Source organism: Ahaetulla prasina, chromosome 2, assembly GCF_028640845.1.
Source record: "Ahaetulla prasina isolate Xishuangbanna chromosome 2, ASM2864084v1, whole genome shotgun sequence".
Lineage (NCBI taxonomy): Eukaryota > Metazoa > Chordata > Lepidosauria > Squamata > Colubridae > Ahaetulla > Ahaetulla prasina.
Genome location: NC_080540.1, coordinates 55727206 through 55750874, shown reverse-complemented (window position 1 = coordinate 55750874; position 23669 = coordinate 55727206). Strand labels below are relative to the sequence as shown.

Genomic DNA, 23669 nt, shown 5'->3' with positions numbered 1-23669 from the left:
AAGGGCAAGATATAAATGTAAATAAAAAAAAAATAGGATGGAGCAATCTGGTTGATGCAAAGTAATCTGGACATGCCCAGTATGGAAGGAAGATCATTTGGGAAATTTTCTTTATGCTCTGTTGAATTCTTTATACTGAAGATAGGATATTAAAGAGTGAATACATTTTGAAAGAGACAGATTAGCACATCATTCACTTATCAAATGATATGTTAGTCCTAAAGGTAACGGTACAGAAATATTTCTTATATATTGTTCTCCTTGTTTAGATGTTGTTACATCAATGATGAAATGAATGAACTGGTGATATGAACGACCAAAAGTCTGACACAAAAAGTAGTCCAAAGGTTGATCAAAAGGATGAACATAAATCTGACCATAAGAATGATCTTAAGAATGAACCAAAATCTGAACAGAAAACTGAACCAAAGACTGAACAGAAAACTGAACCGAAAACTGAACAAAAAGATGAGCCAAAAGATGAGCAAAAGACGGAGGAACGTAAAAATCTTGATTTTGAGCAAATGAAAGCCAAGGCCCCAAAGCTTTTGGCTGATATGGTACACATGCTTATCTCATGGCAGAAAATGGGCTTCCATGTGCCACGAGGTGTCAGGAACATATTTGAGTTTACCTGGGATGAGCTCATAGAGATAGCGCCAAAAAAATCTTTCACTGGTTTATATTGTCCAGTGGTCAAATTCCTCCCCTATGATGAGGCTGAGCTGGCCGGAACCACATCAAGAATTCAAAAGGTGGGTGCTACACCCTCAGCGAGGAGAGCTAATTATGTGGTTTCACTTGAAAGCCAGCCGATGCTCATGAAATTCCAAAAGCGGTCCATCCATCTCCTGACAGAACTTCTGAAGTTAAAGATGAAGATAATGATTGATGCCGTTGCTGGTGAGACCCCTTATTTAAGAGTTTTTTTGTCTGCCATAACCTATGGAATTCTGTCTGGAGGACTTGAACCTATTCAGCCAAAAGTTTCCTCGGCTTTGGTAAATGTGGGAAGACTAAATGCAATGCATCAAGTGTGTCTAGTGTCTAGAGGGGAAATAAGAGCTATTAATGACAAGGAGTTCTGCTAAAACACACCAAAACATGAATTATACATACATACATACATACATACATACATACATACATACATACACATATACATATACATATACATATACATACACACACACACACACATATATATGGCTGTTTGTGATATGTTCATTGCATATAGGGAGGAGGAAACTTCCAATAGGATTCATGTTGAAGGAACTAGTTCAGATCATACTGGAATGTGGACTGGAAATATTTTTCAGGAGCCCTGTGCAACATTTTGGGATTAGGATAAAAAATAATTCTAGGAGTGGAGAGATGAGTTAATAATGGCAACAGCATAGCAAATATGTCTCTCACTCTGGCACCAACTGAGAATGATGTAAGAAACATTGGCTTCACTCTAAATAAGTTTTGCAAGTTCTTATTTGAAATCAAATCTGATTATTTCGTATCTTGTAATTATCATGTCCACTGTGGGATTCCTTGCAAAAATTGATAGTTTTATCAGAATGGCAAAATAAGTCTCACAATGGAAGCTCCACCCCTTGCCTGTTGTGCAGGTGATATCACAGGATGGATGGATGGATGGATGGATGGATGGATGGATGGATGGATGGATGGACGGACAGACAGGCAGGCAGACAGACACAGACCCACAAAGACCTGCACACAGATACACACACACACACACACACACACACAGACACCAGGGTAAAAAATTAATAAAAATAAGAGCTAGTTTCAGAATAATTTTTGGTTGCCTCAGGAAAGATCCTCTGTAGCATATTCACCAGTAGTCCTCAATAATGAGGGTTAGGAACTTGGTTTATTAAGGAAAGTAAAAGCAAGAAATTATATTGTGATGCATATGCATACACAAACACACATATACAATTGGAAAGTCTATACTCCCACCTCCTCTTTTCCCCAGGAAAATTGTCATCTTGGGTTGAGAGAGAATGACTGGCACAAAGTCAGTCAGCCAGCTTTCATGCTTAAGGGAGGCCTAGAATTCACCATCTCCTGGTTTCTTGGCCAGCATCTTCACCACTTCAACTAACTAGCTTTCATTATGCTGATTATGCTTTTCTGTGTAGAGTTCTGTTTATAGATCTGAATTATCACTGGAATATATGGTCATTGTTTCATTTTTAGGTCCCAACGCTGACGAGATTGCAAAACGATTCCTGGAAAGTGGTCAACAACTAAGTCCCAAATCCCGGGAGGAAGCAGTGGAGCTTATGAAAGAACCCAGAAGGAAAGGTCAGAGAACAAATGGACTCACTATGCATTTGGATCCCTAGAAATTATCGTCTGCTATTCCTGTTGTAGTTCGTGTACTTTCCTTTCTATAAACTTGAGACACGGGTCAAGTTGGAAATGGGTAGTACAAACGGTACCAAGCTATCTTTCAAAACTTCCAGAAGAGTTCTGATTCTTTAACTGAGTAGCAGGTGCAGTTAGCTTGTTATTGTCATCAGTTTTAAAACTTCCTGCCCTGCCCAGCTTTGCTATGCTCCTCTGAAAGCTAAACTCTAGTGATGCAGGAACCCAGATTGATAGTAAAGACTCACAATGATGCACATTGTGCAAAATGAGGTTACAAAATACTCCACAGAGGAAATGGGCTATATAGTCTCACTGCTGAGGAGGGGTGACATTTTAATGATTCTTCACATAAACACTAGTAAATGTGTAATGGATTTGCCAGGGCCTAGATAATGAGAAAAGACAATATAATTTGGAGCATTTCCTTGGAGCGCTTTCAAATGCAGTAAATGCAGTTTGGAATGCCCTAGAAGGGGAAGGTTAATCCTCACCTCCCTCGGTGTCACTACAGATCTAAGCAGAATAATTCTTTTCCCACTTTTAAAATAAATTTAGAGAAAGGCAATTCACTTTGGCTGCCCTGTAGCAGATAGCTTTAAAGAGGTAGTTAAAGGCAAGCCACGGAGGACTGGTTTATGTGAGACTATCAGACAGTCGTAATACCTAAAAAAAGGAAGACACTTGGAGGATTAACATGAGGGAATTATTTGTGGATTTTCCTCCCTGCCACAGCCCCCTGCTCTCCCCATCCTTCCTGCATGCTCTCTGGAAGTTTTGACTCAATTATTTTTGTTAGGTATGTCATATAAGGCTAAATCTCTTCATGTCTAATGGATTTATCCAACTGTAGCCTGGATTATCATACACGAACACACATGGATCCACGTACAGCACAACAATACACATTTATCTGAGTCTATCTGTAGCTTCAGTCTCTTCTCCTTATGTTTTCGTTCACGTAACACCGCTCCTGCGCAGACTGCACTGGCTACCTGTGGCTTTCCGAGTGCACTTTAAGGTTTTGGTTATGACCTTTAAAGCGCTCCATGGCTTAGGGCCTGGGTACTTACGGGACCGCCTGCTGTTACCGCATGCCTCCCACCGACCCGTACGCTCTCACAGAGAGGGACTTCTCAGGGTGCCGTCCGCCAAGCAATGTCGGCTGGCGGCCCCCAGGGGAAGGTCCTTCTCTGTGGGGGCTCCCACACTCTGGAACGAGCTTCCCCCGGGCTTACGCCAAATACCTGACCTTCGGACCTTCCGCCGCGAACTGAAGACACATCTTTTTACTCGCGCGGGGCTGGCTTAAATTTTATAAATTTTATAATTTTATCGATTTTAAATTTCTTACTACTAATTTTAAATGGGGTTTTAGTTTTTTATATATTTTAAAGTTTCTAGGCTAATTATAATAAGTTTTTTAACTTGTATTTTAAATTGTATATTGTATTGTTTGTTTTTACTTTTGCCTGTACACCGCCCTGAGTCCTTCGGGAGAAGGGCGGTATAAAAATCAAATAAATAATAAAATAATAATAATAATAATCTGCCTTGTCATTAAAACTGGAGCTTATCATGAATGCCAAAGGTGCAATGAGGTGAAAAATTATTCATAAATGGAATGGTTGCATAAAATTAAAAATATGCTATGTCACAGGCACATTTTGCAGGATTGCCCTGGTAATGTGGTGTGCCACGTTACTCTGGCCATTTGAAAAAGAAAAATTCTCTCGTGCTTGTAGGTAAAATTCAGCTTTTTATACCTGGCATTTTATTTCCTTTCCAGTTTATAGAATGACCTATTGTTTTTTTCTGTTTACAGTTTTTATTAGAATAGAATAGAATAGAATTTTTTATTGGCCAAGTGTGATTGGACACACAAGGAATTTGTCTTGGTGCATATGCTCTCAGTGTACGTAAAAGAAAAGATACGTTCATCAAGGTACAACATTTACAACACATAAATTATTAGTTTATAATATAAAATACAAAAATACAAAAGCAAATAGGAAAAATAAGGGAGGGAAAGAGGAAGGGAGAAGTGTAGAAAAGTAGGGAAAAAAGAAAAAAAAGGCATTGACTTCCAACTCCCTCTGATGCAGTAGAATAAGACAGTAACATCAAATCTCAACTTTTTACTTTTACATAATTACATAATAGTATAAACTAGCCATTTCTATAACAAAAAATATAATCAGTAAAACCCAAAATCAACGTTTCTTTTTCCCCCCCCTCAAGCCCCAAGTCCAGAAGTGGTTTCCAAGTAGAAACAAAAGTATTTATGTTTTTTTTTCTTTAATCAGAACAGTCAATTTACCCATCTCTATAGAATGGTTATTGTATTGGTGTTGATGTATCTTTCTGAGACCATCATTTCTTCAAATTCCACCCCCTCAGAATTAGACTAGGGAAATAATGCTGGCAGAGTCAATATCCACTTCCAAGTTTGATTTCTATCTCAAGAGCCCACTAATAAGTCTTAGCTGTATTTCATTCATTGGAAAACGTAAGTAAGCTTTAGTGAGCTCTCAGCTCCCTTTTCTGCCTTCCTCTCTTTTTGTAAATTCCTGCTGTCAGCCTGAAATAGCTAAGTGACAATGCAAAGCAGGGCACTCCCTAGGAAAAGGCCCCTAGGAAGGAGAGATTCACTTTCACAGAAATTCCTAAGCCAATTTCACTTCAGATACTTGAGGATCTTTCTTTAAGCCCCAATTAAATAGAAAAAGAAGTAATGACATAGAAAATCTTCACGGGAGACTTTCAATTCTCTAAGATGATTTTGTCCTTCTGGCTTGAAATAGTCTGGTATTTTCAGGTGGCAACCCACATGTTTCAGCTCTTTCCCTTTAAGATTAAACCTAGAGAAGAAAATGTCCTCCAGAGCAGGGGTCTCCAACCTTGGCAACTTTAAGACTTGTGGACTTCAACTCCCAGAATTCCTTGTGGAGTTGAAGTCCACAAGTCTTAAAATTGCCAAGGTTGGAGATCCCTGACATACAGTACCTATGTCAATTCATATAGCATTCTCTTCTTTTCCCTTACTTCCATATGTTTCTTTTCCCTTATTGTACTTTCCTTATATTGGTCATATTTCTCATTCTGCTAATCTTGGATGTGAATTTTTTTGTCTCTAGAATAATACTGTAGTATCATTTTTCAGTGGAATACATTCAAGCAGAAGACAGGAAGTTTTCTTCTAAAATACTAAAGATTTTAGTTTTTTTACACTGAACATGAGTTTGGGCAAGATGGCATCCAACTCCTCCCTCTCATTTAACTGAACCTTTAACTGTCAGTTCAAAGTTGATTTTTGCACCAGAGTCCAGTAGCTTATAAGCACCATACACCAAAGGCTCCTCAGGTTCTGAAAGTACTCATGATTCTTTTGTATGAGAGAGGATAATTTTTTAAAATATATGAACATACAGAAATGTACTATCCTGAAGGGTAGTCCTGTGGCTATATTTTCAGAAAAATCACTGCAATGTCAGTGGCACACTTTCCTTTAATTATGCCTAGAATTGTAACCTGACTAGGCCATTCTGTATGTATCTACTCAGAAATAAATCATTCAAATGTGTCCAATTCTCACAGACCTTCTGGACAAGTCCCTGCAGTTTTATTAGCATGGTTTTTCAAAAGTGATTTGCCATTGCCTCTTTCCTAGAGATGAGAGGAAGTGACTGGCCCATGGCCACCCAGCTGGCTACATGCCTAAAACAGGACTAGAGCAGGACTAAAACTCATAATCTCCCAATTTTTAGCCTGGTGCCTTAACCATTGCACCAAATTGGCTCTCATTCTGTATTCCGGGCCCAATTGGCAAAAGAAATCTTGGGACCATATTGGTTGGAAACACGTGGAAGAGGCCTTCATCCTGCAGTAGATAGACAATGGCTACAATGATGTTGATGATGAAATTATTTAGGTATATGTGTAATTAATTCTAAAATTACAAGTACACACAGAATTTTGGCTTTCGTTATTTATTCCTGCACTGGATTATCTCATAATCTTTGTTTAATACAAGGAAATGTTTGATGTCATACCAGCGGAAAATAAATAATCAGGGTCAATGCTATTCTGACTAATCTTCTGGTTTCCTGCTTAAACCACATATCTACAAAAGATGTAGTTTTCCTGAATCATTCCTATGAATTTAGGAATCAACCATTTCCTTTTCCGGATTTTCTTTCTTTTTTCATTAATAACAATGGCACCAGAGCACACTTTTTATTTCAAAAATAATGTATTTTGCAATAATGATCTTTTCTGCCTACAGGAGGGCGTGGTGCGGCCACAATGGGACCAGCAATTCCTATAACGTCCACTACCCAACTCATACAGCAAATGTCATTGTCCTGCCTTTGCTTTTCATTGTCATTCAAAGAGGTCAAACCACAGAAGAGCTCAGGTAAGGACCACTGCAAAGATTGCTGAATGGGAATACCACATGGTACTTCAAACGGGAAGAGGTAAACTAAGAGAGATGCAGGAGAGACATCTGAATGCCATTTTTATATGCAGTCACGATCAATGGGCAGAAAGTACGAAATTGACTGCTGTTGTGATGGAACGTGGTCTGGATTCCCAGGAGGGAGGAGCAAGAGACAGTGAAATTTGGTTGGGAGGAAGAGGATCAAGATAGCTCCTCCCTAGACACTTTCAGAGTATATTTTTAATTGTTGTGGTCCGCCAGCAGCCTGCAGAGCTGGCAACCGAGTCAGACAGCGATGAGGCTGAGGAAAAACATGGGCCAGTCTTGGAGGCTGGGGAAGGCCCGGATGAGGGCTCTGTGTCGGAGGCAGAGGTGAGGCCAGGGCCATCGGGGAGTGATGTGTGGACTACAGAGCATCCTGAGGCTGACATTAGTGAGGCAGAGGAAAAAGAGGAGCCTGTTCCTAATGCATGCATGAGAAGAGCTGCCAGAAGGCAAGAGCAGCTAAAGCAAAGAGGATGACTCAAGAGTAGGGCCAAGAGATGATTGGCCCCTCCCATAAGGCTTAAAAGACCAGCAACGGCATTTGGACTCTTTGCCGGAAAACAACATTGATAGCTTTGTCTTGTTGCATTTGTTTTGTATCGTGTCTTCTAAACTTTTCCCAAGAAAAGCCTTTGACAGTTTGCCTAATTGGACCAAGGTTGGTAATAGGACTGAGGAATTGTGTTGGGAGGAATTTGCTTTACTTTAGTTGGACTACGTTGAGAATGAAGTAATTCTCAGTTGTTTTAATCAAGTTTCTTTGTTTTTACACTGACTGAGTTTCCTACTACCTACTTGGGCCTGGGTCACAACATTAATGTTGAAAGTAGTTTGCTTTAATTTGACAAGATTTCTGTCTGTAGCTAAAGAACAATAAAGGAAACTGCTTAGAAAAAACTCAGCATGTCTTTCTTGGGTTTTTTGGGAGCCTGACAGCTATCATGTTATCATTAATGCCAGCTATTCTTTGTAATAGCATACTCAGTGAGTTTGTACCAGCAGGATTGTAAATAGAATAGGGCAGAGGTGGGTTTCAGCAGGTTCTGACCAGTTCTGGAGAACCGGTAGCGGAAATTTTGAGTAGTTCGGAGAACCGGTAGTAAAAATTCTGACTGGCCCCGCCCCAATCTATTCTCTGCCTCCCAATTCGCAGCTAATCGGGAGGAAATGGGGATGTTTGCAGTAACCTTCCCCTGGAGTGGGGTGGGAATGGAGATTTTACAGTATCCTTCCCCCGCCATGCCCACCAAGCCACATCCACAGGGTCAAAGGCTTTGGGGAAGACTTCGCTAGTCCCCAAATAATACTGCTGAGGACCAAGTATTCAGTGGGATCCACTGGGAAAGGGATCAACAGCATCAAACTAGCAGGCGCAAGTGAGTAACAAGCATTTTTAACAAGCGTTGCAAGAACATTAAAAAGAGTGCATTGATTGCTTGATATTGATGTTGATATTGCTAAATCCTCTGCATATGACCTCATGAACATCTTCAGCAGCCACAGGTTAACCTGAAAAATTATTAAATATGATTTTTACAGATAGATTAAAATTCCTAATAAACTATATAGAATAATAAACAATAAGCACAACAAGCCCTGTTCATTCTATTATCTGGGTTTTTCCCCCTTTAGCTCTTTTTAGAATATGTTCAGTTACTAAATTAAATCTGATAAAGGTTTGATAGAATAAAGTATTTGGTGACAATACGTTTTTATGGTATGTTTAAAGCAAGGTTTCTCAACCTTGGTAACTATAGGGCCAGTGGACTTCAATTCCCAGATTTCCCCAACCAGCATGAAATCCACACTTCTTAAAGTTGCCAAGGTTGGGAAACCTTAGTTTAGAGAATGACTTTGAGGAGGATAAAACATATGAAGAACGGTTGCAGGAACTGGGTATGTCTAGTTTAACAAAAAGAAGGACTAGGGGAGACATGATAGCTGTGTTCCAATATCTCAGGGGCTGCCACAAAGAAGAGGGAGTCGGGCTGTTCACCAAAGCACCTGAGGGTAGAACAAGAAGCAATGGGTGGAAACTGATCAAAGAAAGAAGCAACTTAGAACTAAGGAGAAATTTCCTGACAGTTAGAACAATTAATAAGTGGAACGACTTGCCTTCAGAAGTTGTGAATGCTCCAACACTGGAAATTTTTAAGAAAATGTTGAATAACCATCTGACTGAGATGGTGTAGGGTTTCCTGCCTGGGCAGGGGGTTGGACTAGAAGGCCTCCAAGGTCCCTTCCAACTCTGATGTTATGTTATGAGGTTTTAAAAAAAATAATTCTGTATTTCTCAATATATTTTTATAGGTCTGCTTAAAGTCAAAGGGGGTGGCAGCGCCACTGGTCAAGACAAGGACTCCATTTTATCTGACAAATTTGATCCATGTCCTGAAGCAAGGGAGAAGCTCCGTGAAATATGCCGTCAAATGTGAGCTGTTTTCAAACAATTAGGAAAGAAAATGCATTATTTCTACAACAAATAAGCACCAGCGGCTTTCATAGATTGCAGTCTTGTAGAAATGCTTCAGGTCTATAATAGTTTTGTATCTAAACTGACACAGTGTGTACCTTCCATGAAGCAATATGGAAATGCCAATTGGGATAGGTAACATATCTGAAGGCAGAGAGAGGCTTAGAGGGAAACAGTGAAACAACATGTGGGCAAATCACACGGCCCATCAACAGGTTGCAGCATTTGTATCTTATATAAAGGTAAAGGTAAAGGTTCCCCTCGCGCATATGTGCTAGTCGTTCCTGACTCTAGGGGGCAATGCTCACCTCCATTTCAAAGCCGAAGAGCCAGTGCTGTCTGAAGATGTCTCCGTAGTCATGTGGCCGGCATGACTAAACGCCAAAGGCACATGGAATGCTGTTACCCTCCCACCAAAGGTGGTCCCTATTTTTCTATTTTCATTTTTTATGTGCTTTCGAACTGCTAGGTTGGTAGAAGCTGGGACTAGTAACGGGAGCTTACCCCATTACGCAGCACTGGGGATTCAAACCGCCGAACTGCTGACCTTTCAGTTGACAAGCTCAATGTTTTAGCCACTGAGCCATCACATCCCTATCTTATATATATTATATGATAAAACAATGTATTTCATGGAGCATGGATGGCCTGGGATAGAGAGGCCATCCATGTATGAGGCAAAGAAACAATTTAAGGCTACTTTCTTGCAGATATACCTATAAATATTTGTGCATTTACATTGACTTGTTCAATCTGGAGCAAACCAAATGTTCGACGTTTCAGTAAGACTTCCTTAGAAATGACATTCTAATGAGAATGCTGTGATGGCGCAGCAGTTAGAGTGCAGTACTGCAGGCTTCTTCGGCTGACTGCCGACTCTCTGCAATTTGGCAGTTCGAATCTCACTAGGCTCAAGGTTGACTCAGCCTTCCATCCTTCCAAGGTTGGTAAAATGAGGACTCAGATTGTTGGGGGTGATATGCTGACTCTGTAAACCACTTAGAGCAGTGGTCCGTGGACCACTGGTGGTCCGCGAGGAAATTTTGGTGGTCCCCAGAAAAATTATTTGCATTTTTTATATTGCACTAAATCAGGAGTCCTCAAACTACGGCCCCTGGGATGGATACATGCAATGAATGTTTGTGTTGCTGCAGAGAGTCTCCCCCTTCGAGGTCTTTTTGTGTGTGTGTGGGGGGAGAAATTCCGACTTGGGGTTTGCTTCAGCCTCCTGGGCTTTGGGCAAAAGCTGGAGGGAAGCGGCACTGGTGGCAAAGAGCCAGAGGGCCTTGTTCCAGTGGGACTGTATCATGGCCTGGAACTGGCTGACCGTCTCAGCCCACTGAGCCTCCAGACGCTGGTACCTGGCCTTCCCACACTCCCACAGGTCTTCTCTCTGCTTGGAAAGCCTATGCTCCTAGTCCTCAGTGAGGTGCTTCTGTTGAGCCTCATCTGTCAGATCCAATTTGAACTGAGCTGTTTTGCCAACTCTTTCTCATGATGGCTGCTTAGCTCCAACAACTGCTTCCTGTTGGGGCCCTAAGGAGCGGGGAGGTGAGGAGGGGCTGAGAGGAGAGGGGCGAGTAGAGGCTGGTGAGGTGAGTGACATTGAGTTGGCCATGCCCACCAGTCACATGACCACCTAGCCACACCCACCTAGCCAGTCATTAGGCAGATCATATTAGTGGTCCGCGGGATTTAAACTTATGAATTTGGTGGTCCCTGAAGTCTGAAAGGTTGGGGACCCCTGACTTAGAGCAGGGGTCTCCAACCTTAGCAACTTTAAGACTTGTGGACTTCAACTCCCAGAATTCCTCAGCCAGCCTGACTTAGAGAGGGCTGAAAAGCACTGTGAAGCTGTATATAAGTCTAAATGTTATTGCTAATCATTTGCACCTGATTCTTAATTCTAACTACTTAATGTTCAATGTAGGAATGCACTTTTTCCACATATAAAAGTTGTATTTATGTTTATTTAAATTACGCAGTGGACTACAAAAGTAAATGGTGCGTGATGTTTATTATATTATATTCCCTTTATCTATTACTCTTGTTAAGATGTAGGTCAAATATCTATATGTTGAAATATGCTTTTAAAAGTCAAAACCATCAATGCGAAGTTCTGACATTTTCACATATATGTAGGTGATAGTGATTTCCTTTCTCATTCTTTTAGGTACAGGGGTGATGAGGATTATTACTGCCACAGTACTGTATCCAGAAAAATGTCAAGATTTTCTTTTTCTGCAAGATTAGAACAGGACTGAGGCATCTGTGGCCTACATGCATTCTCCCAGCCCTGAAAAATGGGCCAAGTAATTTGGTCAACCCCCTAAGAGATAAATTCAAAAGTGAGGGTGGGGTGGGAGCAGGTGGCTGTCTCTAAAGAACATTTTTTTAAAAAAATCCTTTTTCATCTTAACTTTGGCTGTTGCTTTGACATTTTGCAGAAATGATTGACGTGTGAACAGAGTGCAAAGCCTCTGAGAGGTGAACTGTCAAATTCTCATACTTATCTCCTCTAAACACAGAAGAAAGTATACTTGATTGTAGTAGTAAATACATACATGCAGTCCCAAATCAATCTAAAATGGAACTTTTGGGCCTTTTTTGGACAGATGAGACGTTTTAGGGGGAGAAGTGGGAGCAGTTTTTCTCTCAAAAATACCTCATACCTTATTCCAACTGTTAAAACATCTTGAAGCTCTATATAAGGGCCTGCAAAAATGGGAGTTTGAGTCATTAAAAAACTTCCAGTCATTCAAAGAATGCATTAGTTCGCCCCTCAGAGGCTTCTTGCTATCATTTCTACCCTGAACCTGTCACAATAATTGCTATGAAATTTCCAAGGGCCTCTGCAATCTGCTGGGCTGTGTTCCCAATCCGTCAAATATTGATCTAGAGTGATTTCTCCCTTTCTAACTATCACATACTCTGCAACCATTTGGAAAAGATACTAAGAAAAGCATTGGGTTGCAACATTGACAGCATCCTATTCTGTTATTGTCCCAGATTACAGGGTCTTTTAAATAAAAACATAAAGAATTACAAGTCATAGTAGGGGGATAATATTGATTGGCTCACCTTTCAATTTTGAGATCTGCAGAAATGAATTGATCACAGATGCTTCTGACTTGTTTCCAAGGGATTGGAGAATAGAAATGATGCAATATGGAAATGCCTTCTATCTCTTTCCAATTACTATCACAATTCGCTAATTACAGTTTATTGCTCTGGGGACTGTGTGTGTCAGGAGAGAATTTCTACTTAATCTCCATTTTCTATGTCAAAATAAAAAAATATAATATTGGAGTTATTATTTTATATTTTCAGTTTCTAATCAAGTAACAAATGCTCTTTCTTTTCCTTGCCTTTCTGTGCTGATACATAGCGTCAGTTCAACTTATGTATGTAATTATGCAAGCAACTTTTGTATCTGACTTTAAAACCTATTAGTTGTCATACGATTATAGTTTGGGCCTCAGACATGTAAATAACAGCATCGTGTACTGATCCAAATTGAAAGGACAAAAGAAGATTTGGATCATGTGGAGTGTGCATACAGCATCCTTCAGGAACACCTTAAACCAATCCATCTTTCCTCAAAATTATGCATCCGCTATAAAGTACAGTGATGCAAATGGAGAAAAATACACTGCTGTTTTAAAGTGTTTCCAGGAGATATTCATGCATGTCCCTGTATCACAATTTGCCCTTTGCATCTGGCTCTGTGCACAGGAAGGTATATGAACTGTGTTTCAGCCTTTAATTTCCTAAAAAGCTCAGATTCTAGCTCTCTGCTGGAGAGATCTTTAATCTCTAGAGCCGGAGTGGTTCTACCCTCAAAACTCTTAACTTGCTCAGTATGGTGTTATTTGAAGTTCTGATTCTTACTCCTTATCACTATATCTAACATGCCATTGTTTCTTTTTCTTTTAGAGAACATGAGAAGTCTGAAGCCATAGCAAAGGGCCACATGAGACCCCTAATACTGAAGAATTATCCAACTGTGCACAAGTCACCATCTCAGGCCTTGAGAAGAGCTTCCTTGTCTCAATTAGCCGCTGAGATCAGACGTTCAAAATTGAAAAAGTTATTCTTTTCCATTCCTGATGGAACATCGCTGATTTAGTATCCTTATTTTGCCAGGGAGCAAATTGGTGGGTTACTGTTACACTTACTAAAACCTGTTAGAAGTATGCAGTGTTGAGGGCATGTAAACAGCTGCTCATCGATTTGTCCTCTTGGTCTAGCTGCCACCTTCATGTGACTTCCAGGCATTTGAGTGCTGCTATTCCAAAGCGTTCATTGAATAAGAACTTCTCACCTTGTTCTCACTTGAAACTGCTCTACTATGGTGAAATGCTTCAAATATCTATCATTTAAAAGTACATGAAATTGGAGCAGTCCTAAATCAGTTTCACTTGACTCTCACTCCTCATATATGGGTTAGCCATGACCAAACTTTCTGGAAAAATACTAGTATACACTTTATCTACATTGTACCAAATCACCTGGATTTATTTCTCCAGTAGAATTAGTACACTCAGAACTGCTCTATTTTTCAAAACTTTAATACTTCTGAAAGAGCATTAAAGCCACACCTACCCCAGAGGTGTGCATGCTATACAATTAAGAAGATTCTTACTCTTAATTACACCCAAATAGTCCTGGTCTGCCTCTTCCTCAGGTATTGGTTGAAGGAACTGATTGAATGATTCCGTTTCCTGAGGTCAGAGACCTCTTGGTGAAAAAGTTGGCTCCCCGCTTCTTTTATGGATCTGCTGCCAGATATGACAGAGCAATGGAAGAAGTGAGGAGAGACAGCTACTCAGTTGAGAGTAGAGTCAAAATCAAAAGGACCTAATTTCCCTGCTTCAAAAGCAGGATGGACCCGGAAGACAGTGTCCCAGGACTGGAGAGGTTGGTGGTCATCTCAACTTTTACCATCCAAATCCAGTAACCCAATCTTACCACCATCCTTGTAACTACTTAGAATTTAATTTTCCAAACCCAAGAAAGTGATAGGTATTAGTGCCACTAAAGCCATGTGTAGTTCAATCTTAAAGGGTAAGTTGGAACAAGCTATGAGTCTGTGCTGGCACTCTCATGACTGAATATTATCCATTCCATTTCACGCAACAGGAGTCTAGAATTAAACTCTACAAATCTTTTGCATACTTTCTCTCCCTCCTCCCCCCTTTTTAATTTCCGTGACATCCACTTGGCTATGGCTTATTTGAAACCATTTCACAGAAGAGCATGCTGCATTTGATCTTGCCATTAAACTGGGAATTTTAAAAAGGCAGCACCTTTTTTTTCCACATCGCTATGATGGCTCAAGTGACTCTTTCTCTTTTAACAATGTGATTTAAACAAAGGCCTGGATGGAAAGCCTTTATAACCCCCTTGTTAGAGTTCATTATTTCGGCTAATAGGTTTGTTTGCTGTGATGGCATGGGTTATGAAAATGTGAGAAGGAAATAGTCTCTCAGGCAGGCTATAGGACAGGATGGGCTGTTCAGGGCTCCATTAGAAAGTATTATGCCATAATCTGGAAAATATTTCACTACTTGTAAGTTGACCAGGCTCAGCATCTAGGTAGGTGCAATAGTCTTAGGGCATGAGGTGATAACTGGAAGTTGCCCATGAATGTGATTGCATCAAGGTTGCATGAAAAGGTTTTTGCTGATGCAGATAAGTTGCCAATTCTTCACTTTCTCCCTGCAAACTAAGTTTCTTCCCTGCTTCCTTCAGATGATTTTTGAGCACCACAAACACAGGGGCAACTGCAGGAAAAGTTTAATATATGGGTCTCTACTCCAAGCGTTATGAAATCATTCCAAGCTATGAAGGAAGTGTATCACCACATTTGGTATGAAATATTAATGGGTGTCAGTCATTTTATTTTATTTATTTATTTTGTCGAGTACATATATAAGTATAAGCATGAATTGAATACATAAAATGAATACAATTAGAGGGAACATTAGGACAGGGACGGTAGGCATGCTGGTGCACTTATGCATGCCCCTTACAGACCTCTTAGGAATGAGGTGAGGTCAACAGTAGACAGTCTAAGGTTAAAGTTTTGGAGGTTTTGGGATGAGACCACAGAGTCTGGTAGTGCATTAACAACTCTGTTATTGAAGTCATATTTTCTGCAATCAAGTTTGGAGTGGTTCACTTTAAGTTTGTATCTATTGTGTACTCATGTATTGTTGTGGTTGAAGCTGAAGTAGTCGTTGTAGCAGATGATTTTATGAGCTATGCTCAGGTTATACTGAAGGCGGCGTAGTTCTAAATTTTCTAAAACCAGAATTTCAAGTCTGGTGGCATAAGGTATTTTGTTGCGAGCAGAGGAGTGGAGGACTCTTCTGGTGAAATATCTCTGGACTCTCTCAATTGTATTAATGTCTGATATGCAGTGCAGGTTCAGACAGATGAACTGTATTCGAGAGTCGGTCTAGCAAATGTTTTGTATGTTCTGGTTAGTAGTGTAATATTACCGGAGAAGAAGCTATGCAAGATTAGGTTTACAACTCTTAATGCCTTTTTGGTGATGTTGTTACAGTGGGCTTTGGCACTTAGATTATTTGATATGAGTACTCCAAGGTCCTTGATAGAGTGAGTGTCATCTACAAGGTCATGTCCACTTAGCTTGTATTTTGTGTTCTGATTCTTTTTGCCAATGTGTAAGACAGAGCATTCTTTGTTACATTCATTGTCCCCTGTGACTGAGCATGCCCAATGTGGAAGTTCAACAGGAAGTCATCCAAGGTTTGCACTTGAGGAAGATCTATAGCATAGTGTTATTTAAACATTTTTTAAAATCCTTTCACATTATTTTATTAGACTCATATTGAGGATAGTATCACCTTGCAACTTCAAAGGGACCAAGAATTTTCCATACTCTCTGAATGAATAGCTAAGTAAACATCATTTTCATGTGTCCTATTACTTGACCTAATTCAAAGTTATCCATCTGGAAATATCGCAGTTTTCCAATTTCCCATGTGCTGCATAGGAAAGGCAATCACCTTTCTGTTTCAGGATGTTCCAACTCAAGGACTTTTAGGCATGTGTTCCCCGGGTCACTCATGTCTATCTTATTCCTTTAAATCAAGGTGAGTGTCATTAATTGATCCTAATTGTTTGAAGTGGGTAGAAATGCACCAGAGAAAGCATCCATTAATTAATAGGTGATCGTTGAATTATTAAATCAAAAGAAATAGTAGTGTATTAATAGACCAATTCATCAAACCAATGGTAGAAACAAATATTTTCATATTTTCATTCAAATTATGTTAGTTCTCTTGAGACTAGCCAAATTTCCTGTAAAAGAAGTCATTCAGAACATCATAATCCTATGTGATTTCTTCACAGTATCTTTTTCTGTCCAGTACATTCAACACTGTGGCTGCAAAATTTAATTTTGTAAGAGTAACCACAAAAAACATAAAGTTATTAATGAATGCCTGTAGAAATGCATTCATTAGTGGAAAAATATCATGTAAGAGGGAAATTATTTCAGTTGTACAGATGAATAATCAGAAAAGAGACTAGTACAAGGTGACATAACTAATCAGTGTTATGGGACTTTTAAAATCAGGTCAACTAGATCCATTTAATCTGGCTATTTTATTGTTATGATTCCCATCCATCACTCTTTTTCTAAGTGAAGTAATTAGATATCCTGAATCTCTGGCTTTAAGGAGCATGTGAATGGCAAGCTATTAATGGCCTATGTTAAAAGCTTAACCCCACCGGGTGTAATTAATGATGATGCCACATGGTGTAACTAGGAGAGAAAAAGGTCAACAAAGTGATGAGCAATTGGAATACATTTCAGAGGTGGACTGTGTGAGACCAACATAAAATTTGGCCTGAAATGATGGCGTGAGACATTTCCTGAGAAACAAAGAGCACAACAATTGAGGGAATTTTGGAAACCCCACAGAAAAGAAATGGGAGCTGAGTAGTATACCAGTGGAAATCTTACTTCTTTAAGGAGATATAACATTAGGTGGATTAGGTAAGTTAAAGGTCTGAGGAATGCACTGATGTTCAAGGACTCAAACTCATTTTGAATTGAGCATCTGTATTCATGATACTTATTCTTTTGAACAGATAGAAACGGGGCTTTGAAATGTCTATTAATACCTAATTTCAAATAGAAATATGTATTTTAATTGCCATTTTATCCAACAACAAGTTTCACTATTATGTGATGATATTAAAATATGTGTACTGTGTATTCATATTTACAAGAACTCAGCTACCATGGCATAATTCTATCATGACCATCCTGTAGATAGGGGAGCAATATACATCATGATCGGGGTAAAATCTACTTACCTTCCTTACCGGTTCGGAAGTGCCACATGCGCGTGCAGACCTTCTACGCATACACAAAACCTTCTGTGCAAGCGCAGAAGGTAAAAAGCACATTACTTCCTGGTTAAAACCAGGAAGTAATGATACCCGGGTGGATGGGCAGGGCTTTGCTCCGCCATCGCTACCAGATCACCGAACTACCAGCCACAATCACTACCGGATCGTGTGATCCGGTCCGATCTGGGAGCGTTTCACCCTGATCATGATGCAAACTCCATCCTGTATGAACTTGAATGTAATCACATCACAAATACAAAAGGGCAGAGCTTGTGTCTTATGTTTTACCATTTTGGTATCACCATGTGTAGGACATCCTTGATCATAGCTATGTTGTATTGTACGGACACTAAATGGATAAAAAATACAGTATAATAGAGCACTGAGGCAGAACTCTGGGCTTAGGACCACTGAATTCCTCAATATTTATTATGCTTATAACATTTTTGCAATGAGAAAAGCCAAAAATATTACTAATTAACATCTTCTGTAGCAACTTTATAGTATTATTTGCTGTGACTTGACTGTTTTTTCCCTTACTCAGCTTTTCTGTGGCGCTGCTTATGAATCAGTCAGGTGGGATGGTTAGAGACAAAACTGGCCATTTAACCCATCGCTGGAACTGGTATTCCAGAAAAGAAGTTCTACAGTCATTAGATTTTCAGGTATGAATTTGGGACTCTTGCTAATGAGACACCCCCATTGTTTTTTGCACTTTTAAACAATTACTGTACAATTTTTAGATCAGTCATGTCTTCAGTTGGGTTCAAGTCCTACAAATACCGGAGAGCATGTATTCCAGGGGTATCAAACACACATCGTCACAGTGGCGACATGTGATGTATCGCAACTTTTTCCCCCTTTGCTAAACTGGGCATGGGCGTGGCCAGCGGGTGACACATCTGGCCCACATCCAGCCCACGGGTTTGATAGCCCTGATATATTCGGATTGATTCCTTGTGGTTATTACTTTCACATTTTATACCCTCATGCATTGCTACCAGGCACTGAAACACATTTTTAAAATATGTATACCTGTTCTCAAGGATTGGACCCTTACAAAAAAAATGCATTGACAAAACAGCATTTGAGACAGGCAGACAGAGAAACAGACAATAGGTTACAGTGAAATAAAATGGTTTTCCTAGGTTGCCACAGTTACAGAACACACTCACTTTTTGCTGCTAATTAATTCTCATTTGGATTTTTGCAGGGGAGTTTGAGATTTATTCTTCCTTTCCCAATGCTACCCATGGTACAAGTAGTGATAAAAAAGCAAAGTGCTCCATAAGGTCATGTGATGTTTACTTTTGCTTCCTGACATTTCTAATATGAATATGAAATCTGGGGGCTTCATGACCTTCATGAGAGTAGAAATTATTATTTTTATTTCAAAGCCTCTATTGATACCAGTGAGAGCGTTTTGTACATTGCGAAGAACATCTTCACAGTCATTGTCGCCCATTAGTTAAAAAGTTTAAGATTTTCTCAAGCCAAGGTCAATTCCTGCTTAACCATAGGAACACAGGAACACAGCAGTGCAATTTCTTGACAGTAGTTTAGGAGGAGTTTGCCACTTTCTCCTTTCCAGGATGTAGATCATCATCATCATCATGAACATCAACATCATCTCAGCCTAAAATATATTTCCTAGATTTTCCCCACTGAAATACTAACCAGGTACAGTGGTGCTTAGGATTCCAGTCTAGACAAAGTTGGCCAGGTAATACCACCATCAGTATGATTAATGTAATATCTAGTGTAGACTCAAAGTTTCCATTTGTCTCAGATTGTGTTTGCTGTGGATGTAAACACATGTGTTAGTTTCAGCCTATGTGCGTCTTTGCTAGTCCAGTTAAGAAGACTGTCAGACATGACAGGAAGGTATCAGTTCTGTATGAATCTGCCCCATGACTCTGATCTATCTTTTTTTAAATTATTTCTTAGATAAATGAACAATTAAAATTAAAGGTTCTTAGCCAAAATTCTATGACCATTACTTTTGCTGCCTTGAATGAAACCATCACCTTATCTTTGATAAGACCTGGATGTCTGCATGGATGCAAGGCTGATAAGCAGGTACCAATCACCTAATGAAAGCACCCCCAGTGTTTATTGTTGTTGTTTTTAAAAAGAGGGCTGATTTCCAATAACGGGCTGGCACAACAATGAGATCTCTCTGCATTCTGTAACCCTAATAAAATGTCAGGAGAATTTCTGCTTGCCCATGTTGTTTCTCCAATGACCTACTAGGAGAGGCCCAGTGTGGTAAAGTCGAGAAAGCATTGAAGTAGCATGGGGAAGATTGTGGCCCGTCACCTGCCAGCAGAGCTAGCTGCAGAGTCAGACAAGGAGGAAGTGGAGGGAGAGCCTGGGCCAGTTTCGGAGGCTTTGGAAGGCTCTGATAAGGAAACAGCATCAGAAACAGAGGCAGAGCTGGGGCCTTCCGTCCTTCCCCAGGTGGAGAGCAGCTGTCTTCGGGGCCTGAGCTGAATGAGGGGGAGAAACAGATGGGGCGCATCCCAGATGCACGTATGCACAGAAAGGAAAGGAGAGCAAAGGAAAGCAATAAGCTGGCTCTCAGGGAAAAGCAGATGTGGACGCTAGCCAGCCCCTCCCTGGCTAAGAAATAAATAGTAGGGCTTTGGGAGTGGCTGGTTGTCACAGACAACCTTTCATTTTCTAGTATACAGCAAGCAGTTTTGATTCCTTGGCCAGAACCAGGTTTGTTGGGACTAATCGTGTTTGTTTTTGTTTATCCACATGAATAAAAGACTGTTCCTACCCTATTTGAAAAGGGGGTTGTTTTTACTCGCGAGTAAGTGGCTTATCATTACCGTATTTTTCAGAGTATAAGACACACTTTTTTCCCTCCTAAAAGAGGCTGAAAATTTGGGTGCGTCTTATACTCTGAATGTAACCCCGCCCACCCGCCAGTCCCCACCCTTCGGCCTCCATGCATCCTCTTCCTGGCTGCAGAGATTGCCATTGACAATGGCTTGTGTTTTTGGGCTCTGCGTACTGTGTTTTCAGCCTCCAATTGCCCCATTTGAGAGCCCTTCAAGGCTGCAGGGATTGCCAAAGCACATCACCACTGATCACTGCCTGAAAACGTGACGCATTTGGAGGCTGAAAATGAGACGTGCAGTGTCCAAAACGGCTACCCAGAACAGCTGCTGCCTTCTCTTACCCCTTCTGCGCTTTGCCTGCTTTAGTCACTGGAGCTCCCTCCGATGATCAGCTGTGCTTTTGAAGCTGTTTTTCAGCCCCAACGCCAGCGAAGCTTTTCTAACTGCTGCTTCCTCCAACGATCAGCTGTGCTTTAGAACTGTTTTAGCCCCAATCAGCCCCAGCCTCAAAACCAGCAAGCAAACTAATGTGCTGAAGCTGACCAGGCTAAGGATTAGCCAGATGAATACCTGGTAGGCAGAATTTTTTTTTCCTATTTTCCTCCCCCAAAACTAAGGTGCGTCTTATACTCCGGTGCATCTTATATTCTGAAGAATACGGTACTTGCTAAGGCTGGGTCAGAACAGATTCTAGTTCAAATTCACTGTCAGTTATGAATGGTCCCTGGGTGACTTTAGGCCAGGTAGTATTTCTGAACCAGCCTATCTCACAGGATGGATTTGTAGGGAAAGTGCGGGAGGGAAGAATGCAGGGAGTCCTCGATTTACAATAGTTCACTTAGTGACAGTTCAAAGTTAGAACGGCACTGAAAAAAGTGAGTTATGACCATTTTTCACACTTATGATTATTGCAAAAGTCCCATTGTCATGTGATCAAAATTCATACAGTTGGCAACTGACTCATATTTATAACTGTCCCAGGATCTTTGGGACCTTCTGACAAGGAAAGTCAATGGGGAAGCCAGATTCACTTAACAACCGTGTTACTAATTTAAGAACGGCAGTGATTCCCTTAACAACTGTGTTAAAAAGGGTCATAAAATGGGACAAAATTCATTTAACAAGTCTCTCACATAGCAACATAAATTTTGGGCTCAATTGTGGTCGTAATTTAATTGAGGGCTGCCTGTACTTCCTGTAACATATTGAGTTGAAACAAAGAAGGCACCAATGCTAACAGATAACAGAAAGCATGGTCGAGTATCATGCTTAGCAGTGGTGAAATTCAAAATTTTTTTATACTACCGGTTCTATGGGCGTGGCTTGGTGGGCGTGGCTTGGTGGGCATGGCAGGGGAAGGATACTGCAAAATCCCCATTCCCTCCCCACTCCTGGGGGAAAGATATTGCAAAATCTCCATTCCCTTCTCACTCCTGGGGGAAAGATATTGCAAAATATCCATTCCCACCCCATTCTGGGGCCAGCCAGAGGTGGTATTTTCCGGTTCTCCGAACTGCTCAAAATTTCTGTGACCGGTTCTTCAGAACCTGTCAGAACCTTCTGGATTTCACCCCTGATGCTTAGGTGATGCCGGTCTTCTAATGCTTGAATAAAACACTTATTGCCTTACAGTATCATACCCTTATAACCTTATTCCCAGTTTTTCTGCTTACCAGCAAAATTAAATTCTGCAATAAAAGCGATAGAGAAATTATACCACATTCTATCTTGTTCCCTTCTCCCCTCCAGCCCTCCACACACAATGCACACTGCACTTGGCTCTTTTCAAATTGCTTCCCTGGAGTTCCATTGACCTTTGAAAGAACACTCCCAGGAACTTTGCTAAAACCGGCAGTAAGGACAACTTTCTTTCCAGAAGGAAATTGCTAGGTCCCTTCCCCCCAAATATTTATACTGTGGATGCACTTTTGTGGAAAGACAGCCTTTGCATTAAAATGTTTTATGACTCCACTGGATGCCTTCACAGGGTGGCTGAATGACATATTTATCAGCCACTTGATGCTAATTGGCCCATTCTTTAGATTAAGAAGTCATCGCGGCTTGTCATTTTCTTCTCCATCTCCTACTGCTTTTATATTTATCCCCCACCCAGACATGCAAAGAGACACCCTGTAAAACATACATTTTAAATGGCTTTTGTTAAGCAGAAACAAAGAAAACCTATGGGTCCAAGCATTAAGGAAATGAAAAATGGTTTGAAGATGAAATCCGCCTGGGTGCATTGTATGCGTGTGCAAGTGGCCCCATGTTGCATCTGGCAATTTCGATCACTTCAAGCGCCCTTTCAAGACAGTTCAGGAATGCTCTGAAAGTGGGAAACTCAGCAGGATTGGCGCTTTCAAAAGATTTACACGCTCAGGGGTGGAGAGAAGAGCATTGCGAACACATGGATCTGTGGCCATATCTGTGTTTTAAAAAGGTGCTTTTGTATGCGAAATGTGTAAAGATGAGATACGATAGCACATTCCCTTTTTCCCCCCTTCACTCTTGCTATCTTCAAATCCTCCTTCTTGTTCCTTGCTAAAAATTAGAGCGAAAGAAAAAGGTGTGGGATGTTTATTTTCAAGGAAAAAAGATGGCTTTTCTCCTTGAAAATTGGTCTCGACCCTGCAGACAGGTACGCCTTTTCAGCCGAGGGAAAATGCTGCTATCGAGCAAGCTGCTATAAAAAAAAGAGAACGTTCCCTGTTCCTATACTAGACAGCTTGTAGCTGAAACACACAATTTATAGGGTTTTGTTTTTTGAAGAATTTAAATAAAGGAGGTTTTTTTTTTTAACCCAATAAGAAGGATTTCTGAACAGGTGCCTTTTTGCTCAGTGTGACAGCTGCATAACAGCTCTTTTGCTATTGTTTATTGCTGATCTATTGCACAAAACAGGCAAGACTCTTTTATGCGTCTTCTTTATTAATTATTTATTTTACTCCAGCACCAGGAATTACAGAGATAACTTTGGATCTATATGGAAAGAAAATTGAGTCTTTTAATGATCAATTAATAGTATTACTAAAGAGCCGTGGTGGCGCAGTGGTTAGAATGCAGTATTGCAGGCTACTTCTGCTGG

General features: G+C 40.4%; 1 protein-coding gene across 1 annotated transcript in view; it reads left to right on the top strand.

Annotated features, from left to right (window-relative positions):
* The first annotated feature begins 308 nt into the window (after positions 1 to 308).
* The window catches only part of C2H3orf20 (chromosome 2 C3orf20 homolog), a 72158-nt gene continuing 48797 nt past the window's right edge, over positions 309 to 23669 (top strand). Inside the window, exons 1-8 of the mRNA XM_058167818.1 lie at positions 309 to 903; positions 2215 to 2322; positions 6674 to 6802; positions 9200 to 9302; positions 13281 to 13472; positions 16319 to 16468; positions 18280 to 18400; positions 19683 to 19814. Of these exons, the coding sequence (XP_058023801.1) occupies positions 309 to 903; positions 2215 to 2322; positions 6674 to 6802; positions 9200 to 9302; positions 13281 to 13472; positions 16319 to 16468; positions 18280 to 18400; positions 19683 to 19814 (1530 nt within the window). The remainder of the gene's footprint in view (positions 904 to 2214; positions 2323 to 6673; positions 6803 to 9199; positions 9303 to 13280; positions 13473 to 16318; positions 16469 to 18279; positions 18401 to 19682; positions 19815 to 23669) is intronic.